This window comes from Macrotis lagotis, chromosome 2 (genome assembly GCF_037893015.1).
Source record: "Macrotis lagotis isolate mMagLag1 chromosome 2, bilby.v1.9.chrom.fasta, whole genome shotgun sequence".
Lineage (NCBI taxonomy): Eukaryota > Metazoa > Chordata > Mammalia > Peramelemorphia > Peramelidae > Macrotis > Macrotis lagotis.
This window is the reverse complement of record NC_133659.1, coordinates 249,578,173-249,593,967: the sequence shown is the minus strand read 5'-3', so window position 1 is coordinate 249,593,967 and position 15,795 is coordinate 249,578,173. Positions and strand designations below refer to the sequence as shown.

The 15,795-nt window shown below is 35.2% G+C and overlaps 1 protein-coding gene across 6 annotated transcripts in view; it reads right to left on the bottom strand.

Moving 5' to 3' along the window:
• PPFIBP1 (PPFIA binding protein 1) overlaps window positions 1-15,795 on the bottom strand; it is a 199,314-nt gene that overhangs the window by 84,001 nt on the left and 99,518 nt on the right. For all 6 annotated transcript variants that reach the window (XM_074225693.1, XM_074225688.1, XM_074225691.1 and 3 more), the window contains one exon: window positions 4,655-4,751. In XM_074225693.1, the coding sequence (XP_074081794.1) occupies window positions 4,655-4,718 (64 nt within the window). In that variant the 5' untranslated portion in view covers window positions 4,719-4,751. The remainder of the gene's footprint in view (window positions 1-4,654; window positions 4,752-15,795) is intronic.

The following is a 15,795-nucleotide window of genomic DNA, read 5'->3' as shown; positions in this document are numbered from 1 at the left end:
ACTTAAACCAGGAAGAGTTAAAACAAAGAAAGAAAATTATTGACATATCTCCCTGATGAATACAAATGCATAAATCTTAAATAAAATCTTAGCAAAATGACTACAACAAGTTATCACTAGGATAATACCTTATGACCAAGTAGGATGTATCCCAGGAATGCAGGGTTGGTTCAATGTTAGGAAAACTATCAGTATAATTAATTATATCAATAACAAATCTATCAGAAATCATGTGATGATATCAATAGATGCTGAAAAAGCTTTTGACAAAATACAGCATGCATTCCTACCAAAAACACTAGAGTCTAGGAATAAATGGTTTGTTCCTTAGAATAATAAACAGTATGTATTTGAAACCATCAACAAGCATTATATGCAATGGGGATAGGCTAGAGGCATTCCCAATAAGATCAGGGGTGAATCAAGGATGCCCATTATCACCAGTACTATTTAATATTGTATTAGAAATGTTAACTTCAGCAATAAGAGAAGAAAAAGAAATAGAAGGAATTAGAATAGGGAAGAAAGAGACAAAACTTTTACTTTTTGCAGATGACATGATGGTATACCTAGAGAAACCCCCCAAAACATCTAAAAAACTACTAGAAATAATTAGCAACTTTAGCAAGGTTGCAGGATAGAAAATAAACTCTCATAAATCCTCAACATTTCTATATATGACAGCAAGATCAGCAGAAAGAGTTAGAAAGAGAAATCCCATTCAAAGTAACTTCAGACACTATAAAATACCTGGGAGTCTCTACCTGCCAAGGGAGACTTTGAATCTTTTTGAAAACAATTACAAAACATTTCTCACACAAATAAAATCAGATTTAAATATCTGGGCAAGTATCAATTGTTCAGGATAGGCCGAGCAAATATAATAAAAATGACAATTCTAACAAAATTAAACTACCTGTTTCGTATCCTACCAATCAAAATTCCAAAAAAGTACTTTAATGAGTTAGGAAAAGATGTTAAGTAAATTCATATGGAGAAATAAAAAGTCAAGAATATCCAAGGATTTAATAAAAAAAGTACAAAAGAAGGTGGATTAGCCCTACTAGATCTAAAATTATATTTAAAACATCAGTTGTCAAAACTGTCTGGAATTGGCTAAGAAATAGAGTGGTGGATCAGTGGAATAGACTAGGTGCAAAAGAGACAGCAGGAAATAATTATAGTAATCTGCTGTTTGATAAAACCGAAATGTCCAGCTTCTGGGATAAGAACTCTTTCTTTGATTAAAAACTGTTGGGAATGCACTGGCCCTGCGTTCAGTCAGGAGTACCTGGGTTCAAATCCAGTCTCAGACACCTAATAATTACCTAGCTGTGTGACCTTGGGCAAGCCACTTAACCCTGTTTGCTTTGCAAAAAAAAAAAACCCTAAAAAAAACCCCCAAAAAAACTGTTGGGGAAAATTGGAAGTTAGTATGGCAGAAACTTGACTTAGACCAACACCTCACACCCTATAACAAGACAAGATCAAAATGGACACAGGATCTAGACATAAAAAACAATATTATAAGCAAGCTAGGAGATCAAGGAATGGTTTACCTATCAGATCAATGGAAAGGGAAGCAGTTTATGACCCAAGGTAGAGATGGAGAACACCACTAAAAATAAACTAGACAATTTTGATTACTTTAAATTAAAAAGCTTTTGCAGACAAAACCACTGTAACTAAGATAAAAAGAAATGTTGTAAATTGGGAAACAATTTTTACAACTAGTATTTCTGATAAAGGACTCATTTCTAAAATAGAGAACTAAGTCAAATTCTTTAAAAAAAAAACAAGCCATTCCCCAATTGACAAATGGCTAAAGGATATACAAAGGAAATTTGCAGATGAGGAAATCAAAGATGTCTACAATCATATGAAAAATTGCTCTAAATCACTAATTATTAGAGAAATGCAAATTAAAACCTCTCTGAGGTACCACCTCACACCTTTCGGACTGGCCAACATGACCAGAAAGGACAATGATCAATATTGGAAGGAATGTGTGAAATCTGGAACACTAATACATTGTTGGTGGAGCTTTGAACTCATCCAACCTTTCTGGAGGGCAATTTGGAATTATGCCCAAAAGGCAACAAAAATATGCATATCCTTTGATCCAGCAATACCACTACTGGGTCTATACCCTGAAGAGATTATGAAAAAAGGGTAAAAATATCACCTGTACAAAAATATTTGTGGTGACAAAGAATTGGAAATTGAATGAATGTCCATCAATTGGGGAAATGCCTTAATAAGCTGTGGTATACGTATGTGATGGAACACTATTTTTCTTTTTTTGTTGTTTTTTTTTGTTTTTAAGGATTTTTGCAAGGCTTGCCCAAGGCCACACAGCTAAGTAATTATTAAGTGTCTGAGGCCAGATTTGAACTCAGGTACTCCTAACTCCAGGGCCAGGGTTCTATCCACTATGCCACCTAGCCGCCCCTGGAACACTATTGTTCTATCAGAAACCAGGAGGGATGGGAATTCAGGGAAGACTTGAAGGACTTGTATGAACTGATGCTGAAAGAGATAAACAGAACCAGAAGAACATTGTACACTCTACGGCACCATGGGGGTGATGATCAACCTGAATGGACTTGCTCATTCCATCAGAGGCACAATTCTGGGGTATCTGTGATAGAGAATGTCATCTGTATCCTGAGAAAGAATTATGGAGTTTGAACAAAGACCAAAGACTATTACGTTAAATTTTTTAAAAATATTATCTTATTATGTAATTCTGCTTTATCTCATACTTTATTTTTCTTCCTTAAGGATATGATTTCCCTCTTATCACATTCAACTTAGATCAATGCATACCATGGAAACAATGTAAAGACTAACAAGCTGCCTTCTGTGGGGGATAGGGCGAGGGAAGCAAGATTAGGGGAAAAATTGTAAAATTCAAAATAAATAAAATCTTTCTAAAATAAAAAAACAAAAAAAAAAGGAAGAAGCAATGGTTTTCTTTTTTGAGAGGAAAAGTAAACTAGTAGATTGGAGCAGGGTGGGGGTGGGATGGTTTGGATATGGTTTACCTAGAGCACCTGCTGAGCTAAAATCTCACTGCCAAAAAAGATTTACCCTGAGATACAATTTTTGGTGTATAATGTGACTAGTAGAGAATAAAACGAAGGACTGGCCTAGATTGGAGATGCTGTAAAATATACACATTTTCTGACTCAGATATATCAGAAAGACGAAATTTTATGAAACAAGGTCCTTTGGCATTCTTGGGGGGGAATATGTACAGTACTGGAACACATCACTAAATAACATCTGAGGCAAAAACAGCCTCAAAGAGAGATACTATGATTATAGAAGAGATTCCATAAAAAAAGTCCAACTAAACTTTGGGGGAAAATGATGTAATGGAGAGAATACTGGTTTTAGAGTTAGAAGAACTGAGTTTGGATTCCAGTTCCAATAATAACTACCTCTATAACCCAGGACCAGAGACTGAACCTTCTTGGAATCTAAATTTTTTTCATCTGTAAAAGAATAATAATTCTTTTTTTCCAAGGCAATGGGGTTAAGTGGCTTGCCCAAGGCCATACAGCTAGGTAATTATTAAGTGTCTCAGTCCAGATTTGAACTCAGGTACTCCTGACTCCAGGGCCAGTGTTCTATCTACTGTGCCACATAACCACCCCAAAAGAATAATAATGTTAATACTTCCTGCTTTACAGGACTATGAGATATTGCAGGAATATGCAATATTGCAAAATCTCAAAAAATTAGAGAAATTTGAGTGATTACCACTATTATATTTGATCTGAAATCTATCTACTCCTAATTTTCATCCACTGATTCTAGAACTATTCTGTAAAACTGGTTCTTAAAGTATGATTTTGAAAGCCTGGGAAATCCCTGAGGTCAAAACTATTATTATAATAATACTAAGACATTTTAATTTTGTTCTCTAAAGAGAAAAAACCTATATAGCACAGATAATTAAAAGCTCATAGTGCAAGAAAGATACTAAATAATTTTAAAGAATGTGAAAGAGCGGGGCAGCTAGGTGGCACACAGATAGAGCACCGGATTTGTAGTTAGAAGTACCGAGTTCCAATCTGACCTCAGAAAAACTTGATAATTACCTATCTGTGTGACCTTGGACATCTTGCCATTTCATTGGAAAAAAAAATAAAAAGGTGAAAGGGTCTTAAACCAAAAGGCCTGAGAATCAATCATTGCTCTAGAACCATAAAATCTAAATCTAATCTTTCTTCGATATGAAAGTCTTTCAAGTGTTTAAAAGTACTTATCATATCCCTTCTTCCTCTACATCTTTTCTACACACCAAACATTCCCATTTCCTTTCACTGTCTCTCTCAGGGATGTCACCATTTTGATCACTCTCCTCCAAGCACCTCTTTCTATTTGTCAAAATCCTTCTTAAAATGTGGTACCCACAATTGGACATTACATTGCAATGGTCAATCAATCATAGGATTTAGGAGCAAGAAGGAAATTAATATTTTCCTATACACTTTTTGCATAGATAAGATTTAGCAAGAGGAGGTTATTTGTCCAAGATTAGATATTATGTGTTGGTGGTGAAAATGATCAAACCAATATTTCCTCCTTCACAGGAACACATAAGTACTAAATCTGGATTTTAGAAACTAGAAACTGATCTTACCTGCTATGATACCATCCATCTGCTCCAAAGCAGCGGCCAGCATATCACTGGCATCACTCATCATTTCTCAAGTGGAGAGGGAGGATACAACCTGGATCTGAAACAAAACCAATGATGAGAGGACATCAGAAAAGTATCAACTCCTACTTGGCAAATTATGAATTCAGTTTTCAGTCCCCTATGCTAAGAGAAAAGTTTTGATATAATTTATACACATCTTTACTCAATAGCTATTTATTAAAGATCTCATACCATTTTTAAAAGTATTATGCTCAGATTCAGGAGGAAATTGGATAAATACTATTATTACCACTACTTTACTAGAAATAGCTGATATTGATTTTACTATAATGTGAGGGAAGTGCTTTATATACATTATCTTATTTAAGCCTCACCCTAGTCTTGTAGGTAAATGTAGATAGATGCAATTATATACATGTGTGTATATATATATATATATATATATATATATATATATATATATATATATATTAAAGAAACTGAGCTAGAAAAAGTTAAGTGACTTGCCCAGGATCACGCAGGGTCCAGGTCTTCAACAAAATTTGAACCCAGGTCTTCTTGACTCTATCTACTATGCTATAAACAGCCTCTCAATTCGGTTGTAATTCCACACTGTGGGTATGATCCATTCTGATAAACATATAGAACAATTACGTATTTTTAATACTTTAGGACAAGAGTCTGCAATCTATGCCCTAGTCCAGGGTCTAAAGCCTGCCAACCACCTGGGTTTTTATATTTTAAAATGCAGTAAAACTTTATTTTAAATGTATAAAACAGGGCGGCTAGGTGGCGTAGTGGATAAAGCACCGGCCTTGGAGTCAGGAGTACCTGGGTTCAAATCCGGTCTCAGACACTTAATAATTACCTAGCTGTGTGGCCTTGGGCAAGCCACTTAACCCCATTTGCCTTGCAAAAACTAAAAAAAAAAAAAAAAAAAAAAAAAAAAAGTATAAAACATACAGAGCTCTCTGGCAGTCTAAAAACAGGTGGTTAGGATTTTTCACACTTCCTAGACTGGGCACCTTAGCTTGCTTACCCCATTTAAGGGCATCAGTTCTCAAACATTTTAGTTTTAGGACCCATTCATACTCTTAAAAATTACTGAGAATTTTTTGTCATTAACTTTTTCAAGGTATTTACCTAGTTGTGGGATCTGTGAGTCAAAGAGTTTGAACAGAAGAGTCTTATTATTTGTATTAATTCCAAATTGTTTTACAGAATGGTTATATTAATTCATTATTACAACATGCGTTCCACTGGCACTGCAACTTTAACTGTTTCTATCTTTTGTCATCTTTTCCTTTCTGTTGGGTGTGAGGAGAAATTTCAGAATTGTGTTGATTTGCACTTCCCTTATTATTAGTTGACTCGGAATTTTCTTTCATGTGGTCATGAACAGTGAGAACCATATTATCACAGCTTTTGACCTATTAAGGAATAACTTTTCCTTTAAAAAAATTTATAGTAATTTTTTTATATTCCTGTTACTTCTCAAACTTACTGCAATTCTGACCATTGAATCTTTTTTTAAATGTATTTTTTTTTCATCCATATGCACATAGTTACAAAACTTCTTTCCACCCTCCCTTGCCACTCTGTCCTTCCCTCAGGAGCTGTCAGTTTAGCATTGTACATAGATATTTTTGATAAACATGTTTACAAATTAATCATTTTCAGTTTGAAATTAGGATTAAGTGAAAGAGATACATAAGAGATAATTTTATATAGAGGATTAATCAGATTCTGAAGGGCTGTTTTTTTAATTTGGTTTTATTTTTCTTCCTCTGGATAGGGATAACATTGTACATAGCCAGTCTAAAATGATTGTGTCAGCTCTCTGAACAGCTGAGAGGAGCTGTTTCCATCAAGGTTGTTCATCTCACAATGTTATTGGTTAATGTGTACATTGTTCTCTTGGTTCTACTCCCTTCACTCAGTATAAGATCCCACAAGTCATTCCAAGCTTCTCTAGAGTCTGAAAATTTATGGTTTCTTATAGAATAATAATATTCCACAGTATTTAGGTACTATAACTTCTTTAGCCATTCCTCAATTGATGGCATGCCTTCAATTTCTAATTCTTTGCCACTACAGAAAAGAGTTGTTATGAATATTCTGGAACATGTGGGACTTTCCCCATTTTTTATGATTACTTCTGGATATATGTGTATATTATATATATATATATGTATATATACATATATATATATATATATATATATATATATATACCTAAAATTCTGCCCATTGAATCTTCCCTTATAACAAAGGAAAGCAGCCCAGACAGGCAAAAAAAAAAAAAAAAAAAGCAAAAGCATCTGACAGTGTATACAAAATTCCAAGCCTAGAATTTGCCACATTTTTATCAAAGGGAAGGGAGCATGGTTCATTATCAATTTCATGGAATCAGAATTGATCATTGCATTTCATTTGCATTCAGCTATCTTCTGATATTTGCATTTGTGTTATTTCAGTCAAGTATTTCTATTAGTTTTGCCTTCTTCACTATATTACTTCAAGCCATCTAAATTTTCTCCTGAATCCTTCATATCACCATTTCCTATGCTGTAATACTATTCCATTGCTTGCATGTAAAACAACTTATTAAATCATTCTCCAACTGAATGGGTATCCATTTTGCTTCCAGTTTTCTGCTACACAAAAACTGCTGCTACAAACACCTGGACCTTTGCCCTTTTTCTTTGGTCTCCTTGAGGTGACAGTGTAGTGCTTTTTCTCATCTAACTATAAATGGATTTTCAGAACAGTTGGACCAATTCACATCAAAAACAGTGCATTAGTGTACCTGTCTTCCAAAAGTCCCTTAAGCATTGACTATTTCTGTCTCAGGTTATCCTTGCAAACTGGAGGACTATGATATGAATTGTTTTAATCTATATTTCTTTCAATTATTAGTGATTTAAAGCATTTTTCATGTGATTGGTGATATTCCTTTCTTTTTCAAAATGCCATCTTTTAGGGGGAGGAAGTCTTCCCCCCAAAGTCAAACTTCTTTCTCACTTCTTGTTCCTAATGGTCGCCTTATCCCTAAATCCAACAGGGAACTAAACTTTCTACTTTACTTAAAAGAATGAGTTCAGCTTTTGAGAGCTTCCTATTTCCTTTCTTCTATTCCTCAAACTTTAAGCCCAATGCTCTCTGTTCACTGTTTCATGCTACCTGCTTTTGATCCTTTCCTCTCCCATTTCCTCTTGCACTTTTGTTCAAGGCATCATCTCCTCTCTCTTTTATGCATTTTCAATCTGTCTCTCACCAATGGTTCTTTCCCAATTGCCTGCACCCTTCTCCACAATTCTAATACTGTCTTTGCTAAACATTCTAACTTAGCCAGCTGCTGTTTTTCCCCCTCTTCTTTTTTAATGATAAATTCCTAGAAAAGTCATCTACAGTTAGAAAATAGTTTAAGAGCATTGACTTATCAGAGTTTTAGAGAACTGAAGGTGGAATGCACTTCCCTATCATTTCTTGGCAGACTAACTACAGATAGTGATATAAGTAATATAAATTAGTAGAGATGGTTTTTCTTAACTTCTTTCCTTTTAGGCAGAGATCTATGAGGCTGGTGATAATTACTTGGAACTGTCAGTGATATAAAAGCCGAAAATGTATTAATAAAAGACTAAAATAAGTTGTCCATACATTTCATACCTCCATTTTCTTGCTATCCCCTTGAACCTTGCAATTTGAGGTGACACTCCAACCATTGAACTGAAATTACTTTCTTTCTCAGTCCTTATTCTCTTTCAGCCCTCTGTGGCTGTTGATTCTGTTGATCAACAGAGTGAATCTTTTTTCTTTCCCTGAAGTTAGAAATATAACACACCCCTGATTCTCGCCTTCCCTCTTTAATGACCACAGAACGGCTTCACAGTCCTTTCAAGGTAGTGGTTGTCAGAGCTCTGTCCTTTATTCTCTTCTCTTTTCTCAACTTCTCTTCCTTGGAAATCCCATAATCTCTCCCCGCCCCAGTTTGAAATGTCACCTCTATAAAAATGACTCTCAAATCCTTATTTTCATTATTCATGGTTCTCCTGATCCCTAGGCTCCTCAAAGCATTATTATGTAATCTGTACTCCAGCTAAACTGAAAAGCTTTTTGGCCCTGGTATATATCATTCTCAAATCTCCTTGTTTTTACCTATGCCATTCCCTCTACTTAGAATGCCCTTCCTTTGCTGAATTCCTATAAAGCACATCTGGTGAGGACTTTTCTGATTCTCAGGGTTGGTAATTACCTCCCTCCACAACCTCAGGTAGCACTGTTTTTTTAACCTTTATAACATACTATTCTCCCTGTTGTATCTCACCCACTTACTAAGATACAAGTTTCTGAGGTAAAGAATTGTACCTTATTAATTAACATTTCTTTTCGGTTTTTTTGGTAAGGCAATGGGGTTAAGTGACTTGCCCAAGGTCACCCAGTCAGGTACTTATTAAGTGTCTAAGATCAAATTTGAACTCAGGTCCTCCTGACTCCAGGGATGATGCTCTATCCACTGAGCCACCTAAGCTGTCCCCAGTCAACATTTCTTAACTGCCTACCATTACAAATAAATGAAACAATAAACACCTTTGGGCAGCTTATAATCTAAACAAATTTTTTTATTTCCCAACTGCCTAGCTCATTGATTTTCAAATAATTAGCATTTAAGACATAAAAATAAGTTAGTGAAAAAATTATTGAAAAGTTTTTGTTTATGTGGGTTATCTTTATTCATATAGAAATTAATTTAATTTCCATATTAGAAATTTAAATGAACAAAATTTTTAATATCCATGTATTATTTAAAAGTAATTATAAATTTGTTACATTTTAGAATAACATCTTTATGAAAAGTATTTTCTAAAAAAATATAGTGAGAATTGTTTTACATATTTTTGCAACTCCTTTTAATACCTATTTTAAAAGGAGACAACTGGATTCTCATATCTGCTTTTGCATTCAATCTGTTGTGTTATGTTGTTTTGACAGTAAAGTTTATGGAGAAAATCTGGCCTCATTCAGATATATAGAAAGAAAGTTAATAGGCAAAAATATATATAGATCATTATGAAAAGCATGGGGGATCCAAAGATCACACTTTGAGAATTGTTGTTTTTAATGATTCTGTCAGGGTGACTAAAAGCACATGGATTTTTAAATACATAGAATCAAGTAAAACTTTATTAATGTGTTCTGACATGGTTTTTGAAATAGATATGGTCATTATGAGATGATAAAAAGTTGCAAAAAATATTTTAAGCAGATTTAGATGACAAGAAATTCCTCAAACAATATTCTGAGAAAGTGTTGTATTCATGAATGAGGTTAGTTGAGTCTTTTCAAATAGAGAAGTCTTGAAGTCTTAGATAGGGATGTGGAAGAATATCCTGGCCAGTGAATGAAAGAAAATATTTTCTTCCCCTTTTAGCTGTACCATTACTTAGTTGCTTACAGAAGTAAACTTCCCTCTGTGAATCTTGGTTTAAGAGGGGTTTGTGCTAGGTTATGAAAAAATCAGAATTAATTATGTGAATAATCATACTTCCATCTCTAAAACTCTGTGTCTCTGAGTCTATGAGAATACCTAGAAGTTTAGGAGTAACTATTTGGTTCTTTTTTAAAACAGTTTGAGCCTCTCAATAAGATATGCAGTTATGGTAAACAGCAACTTCTCCATATAAATACCACCTCCACTTTTTATAAGGAGAAATTAAGGCACAAAAGAGTAAAATCACTTGTGTAAGATCACATGACAAATTAATGGTAAAGTCAGATAAGTGGGTTGTTACTGGACACTGCAAAGAAAAATTTTAAATAACAAGCTTCAGAGTGAAAAACTAAAAACCAGAAAACATTCTAAAAGGGTGAAATACAAGATAGTTTAATCTCTTGACTCCATGTAATTAAATAGCAAAAAAATTCCTTTCATTTTAAGACTAACACATCATGGAGGTACAGAAAAATTTGACAAGTGATTAAAAATGGCCAAACTCCTTCCCTACCAAATCCAAAACATCTTCCTGGATGAAGAGTCAACATCTACACAAGTCAACATCTACACAAAGCACTCTCATTAAAAAGAAAGTCAAACTTCACAGAAAACTAGAACAAGAAATATTTATAAATCTCAAGTCCAAACCTAATAAACAAGTTCCTATTTTTCAAATGAGGCAGGAAAAACTTTCCATTTGGAACAAGCTGCCTATTTCTTTCCTTTTTCTAATCCAATATACATTTCAGGTACTATCAGATTGGAGGTGTGGAGAGCACTGTCCTAATTACTGCTTGTGCTATTTCTAAACTTAGTAAAAATAACTTGGGCCTTTGACTCCACCCTTTTACCAGGCACTAATTTAGCATTGGTGGGGAAAAAATTCAAAGTGCATTTGCATTCTACATGGCTGGTGAATCCATTATAGACTCAGAAGGCTGAAGCAGTTGACATAATGCATATTGATGATACTGGGGGATCCTGGGGGTCACTTTATTTTCAGAGTATTTCTGAGTATGAAACATAGAACCAAGGAGTGGTTTTATTTTGTTGGGCAGATATTTACCCCATCTGATGGGTTAACAAAATAAGACTCAGAAAAGTGAAGTGGTAAAGTCCTTCTTTCTACTCCAAAAGCCTCAAAATTTTGCATTACACAATCTCTCTGCATAGGGTTCTGCTTTAAGGTGTTCAGCAAAGTCCCTGTCTTTTCTTCAACATCATCTCAGGTCTATCACAGTGGTTTATTCAAAGGTGCTCCATAAATATTTGTAGAATATAACTAGAAAAGTAGGAAGGTTCAGATGATGAACTTTATAAGCAAAGAGAATTTTACATTTGATCATGGAAATAACAGGGGGTTACTAGAGTTTATTTAATTGTTAGAAGTCATCTAGTTCATGAGCAGAACCAGAAGAACATTGTACACCATAACAGCAACATGGGTCTGAAGATCAATCTTAATGGACTCGCTCATTTCATCACTGCAACTATCAGGAGCAATTTGGGGGTATTTGCAATGGAGAATATCATCTGTATCCAGAGAAAGAGTGTGAACAAAGATCAAAGACTATTACCTCTAATTTTTAAAAAAAAATGTTATCTTATGTTAATTTTGCTATCTCTTATACTTTATTTTTTCCTTTAAGGATATGATTTCTCTCTCAACACATTCAATTTGGACCAGTGTATAGCATGGAAACAGTGTAAAGATTTTCAGACTGCCTTCTGTGGGAGGTAGGGGGAGAGAAGCAAGATTAGGGGGAAAATCGTAAAATCCAAAAATAAAATAAATAGAAAAGAAGTCATCTAGTTCAAACTCCCCACTCCACCTTACCCCCATTTTACAAACAGGGAAATTGAGGATGAAAGTGTCCAAGGTCATGAGTATCAGAACCAGGATTTGAATTCAGGACCTTTGATGCCAAAAGCAGTGTTCTTTCCTTTGGATCTCAAGAAATTTTCTTGCCCAGGGATACATGGACAGCATTTGTCACAAGAGACCCAAAGATAGATCTTCCTTAGAGACCAGCTTTTCATCTGATATATCCTGCTATCTTGGAACATGATGTTGCTAGCTTGCCTCAACAGAGTGCTGGGGCCTGGAGTCAGAAAGACTCCTATTCCTGAATTCAAGTCTGTATTCAGACACTTAGCTGTGTGACCCTGGGCAAGTCACTTAAACCTGCTTGTCTCTGCAGTAAAATGAGCTGGAGAACAAAATGGTAAACCACTCTTGTATCTATGCCAAGAAAACCCCAAATGGGTTCACAAAGATTTGGACATGGTTGAAATGACTAACACACAAAAAAAAGGAAATTGTATAGATATGCACATGAGAAATAGATATAAAAAAATAGAACCAGAATGATTCTTCTTTCTTTCTCCTGATCCCTGCATTCTATAGAAATATATACATGTATATATAAATACACACACGTATTCCCCTTCTAAAGAATATGTAGGTATGTATATCTATATGTATGTAAAACACATGTTTAAATATGAAAAATATACAGAAACTATTATTAAAAAATAATCAAAAGAAGGAATGAAAACCAAGTCATAAATATAGGAATTCCCTGGGACTTAAAAGGAATGCACAAAACTGACATACTTTGTTCACTGTTTATTAAGTCTTTTGAAACCAATTTCTTTAAGGTTCAAAGGGTTGGGGTAGAATCTTGTCCTTGGTGTGGGTTTTGTGACCAAAGGCTTCTAATGACCATTTTTCAGTTTACAATAAAACAAACAACTTTAAGAGAGAAGGTGTCAGTGTGGTGGCTTGCATTTAGTCTTCTGATGACATATTTCAGGCATGGCTATTTGGAGTAGTCTTGAATTGGAAACAAATTTTCTAAGGAAAGAAATCCACCCAGGGTGTGGTGGCTCCAGGGCTGGCAGGACACCCCCCCCCCCCCAGCCCCCAGCCCTGCCCTCCTGACCTTAGCTGTGAGCTCAGTGAATAATTTACTTAAATTCAGGTTAGGCTGCCTGCCCGAACTCCTAGTCAGGGAGGGACCAAGGGGGAAAGTAAGAGGGAGAGAACCTATCTACTGTCATGTATTCAGTGTTTATACAAACACACATTCCCAGAGGTGAGATGCTTCTTCCTAGATTTACCTAATACTTCAGACATAAACCTAAAGACTAGTAAACAGGAAAGAAAAAGCCTCTGGGAAATGGTATCTCCTCCTCTTCCTCCTCCTCCTCCTCCTCCTCCTCCTCCTCCTCCTCCTCCTCCTCCTCCTCCTCCTCCTCCTCCTCCTCCTCCTCGTCCTCCTCCTCCTCCCTCCCTCCCTCCCTCAGAAGTCAAATCAGACTGGCTAAATTGGCCTAAGTGTAGTATCCTGGCTCTGAAAACAGAGTGAAACCCTCCCATATATTGTGAGGGCTGAAATGAAAATGTTTCTCAAAATTTATGAAAATCATACAGAAATTTGACCTTCAAGAAACTAGTTTCATTAAATATGGAAAGGAATTTCTAAAAAGAGTAAGAGATATTATGTGAGTAACACCAAGGCCTTCTTTGGACAGATGCCTGGGGCTCTGCATGGTAAGAAGCTAGAATAGTAACAGAAGTGGATTGTATTGGAGATGGGCTGGATCAGGAAAAAAAATATAAAGTAGTCATATAGTAGCCAATATAAATAAGGAATAGTAAATATTTTCTAGTAGCACCTTTTAAAAAAAACTTTTAATCAGCAACCACCAATCTAGAAGAAGGCTAAGGAACAGCATAAAGTACTTAAAAGTCTCTTCTGAACTTCAACGTAAATTCTTGTGGGAACAGTCCTTTCTTTGCAACTGATGTCTTACACGTCACTTTAATTTTGTCCTTTCTACCACAGGTAGAGGTGGAGAGAATGGACATTCAGTTCCCAACTCTGATAGTTTATCACCTGTATAACCTTGGGCAAGTCACTTAATTTCCATGTGCCTAAGAATCCTCAACTGTAAAATGAAGATGTCTGAGTAGATGACTTTCCTTTCAGTTCTAGTTCTATGATTCTATGACTCTCACTACTTATCTAACCAAGTCTCTTCCTACCCTCATTCTTCCCTAGTAAATAGAACTAGGAAGATTTAATTAAGAGCTGAAAACAAACTTTTTGAAATATATTTTTTAAATTGTATAAAATATATTTAGTATATTTTCTATACCTCTTATTTGTGTATTTATCATTTCTGATAAAGGATTGTTTAACTGTCTATAACTTCAGAATTATATTTAATATCTTTCATTACTTTGTTTGGCATAATCTCATACTCATACCAGGTGCTCAACAAATATTTACTGACCAACTCAGATGACTCTATGAAGAGACAGACTCATCTGTATAAATACAAAATGAAAGGGGATGTGGGAGGGAGGCTACAAAAACCCCCCAACAGGAAAGACCTCTCCCTGAGAGTAACTGTGTCCCTGATATGGAACCTTGAAGAATCAAACATAAAATCAACTATGTTGAAACCTATATATCAGGAAACAGTCATTTTCCTTGTCCACAAATAAATTGGGTCAGAAGAGGTTTAATTCGGGAAATATTAAGCAAAGTAAAATGACAGAAGAGATCAAATTGAAAAGGGGTGTGGTGCTAATTCAGACTCATATTTACTGGTGAAAACAATTACTTGTCCACATTAGAATGTTAATTCATTGCAGGGATGGTGTTTTTGACTTTGAATTTCCTATACTTATATGCCCAGCATTGTGCCTGGTTAAGTAGCCCTTAATAAATGCTTTTTTGATCCACTAACCCTCTCCTCTTTTTAAAAAATCTATATTTGGGGCTGCTAGGTGCAGCAGTAGATAGAGCACTGGCCCTGGAGTCAAGAGTACCTGAGTTCAAATCCGACCTCAGACACTTAATAATTACCTAGCTGTGTGGCTTTGGGCAAGCCACTTAACCACATTGCCTTGCAAAAACCTAAAAAAAAATTTATATTTAATGTCTAATTAACTTTTCTGGTACAAATGAAGGCCAATCTCTTTCTACATGCACACACTGCTCCTTTTTAAAAACAAATTTTATTTATCAAGTGTATTCTTTTGCTTCATTATCTCACTTGATCACCACATGAACTCTGGCTTTCTATGAGACCCATGCCTGGCATATCTTAAGAGCTTAATAAGGGGCAGCTAGGTAGATAGAGCACCAGCTCTGGAGTCAGGAGGACCTGAGTCCAAATCCAATCTCAGATACATAATTGCCTAGCTGTGTGACCTTGAGCAAGTCACTTAACCCCTACTGCCCTGTAAAAACTAAAAAAAAAACAAAACAAAAGCAACGCCCCCAAAAAAACTTAATAAATATTAATTGATGAACTGATCCATTATTCTGATTTCCTATTCACAAGTCTTCTTCCTGCTATTTATATTCTTAGAAAACTGCCTTAAGTAGGTAGATATCAGATGAACTTAACAAGTTAAAGGAATGTATGCTTCTCACAAATCATTCTTCAGGAAACTAATCTTACAAAGTCTGGACAGAGTTTCTTACCTTTTTAAAAAAAATATTTATTTTGGATTTTATAATTTTTTCCCTAATCTCACTTCCTTCTCCCCCCACTTATATTGTTTCCATGGTATATACATTGATCTAAGTTGAGTGTGATGAGA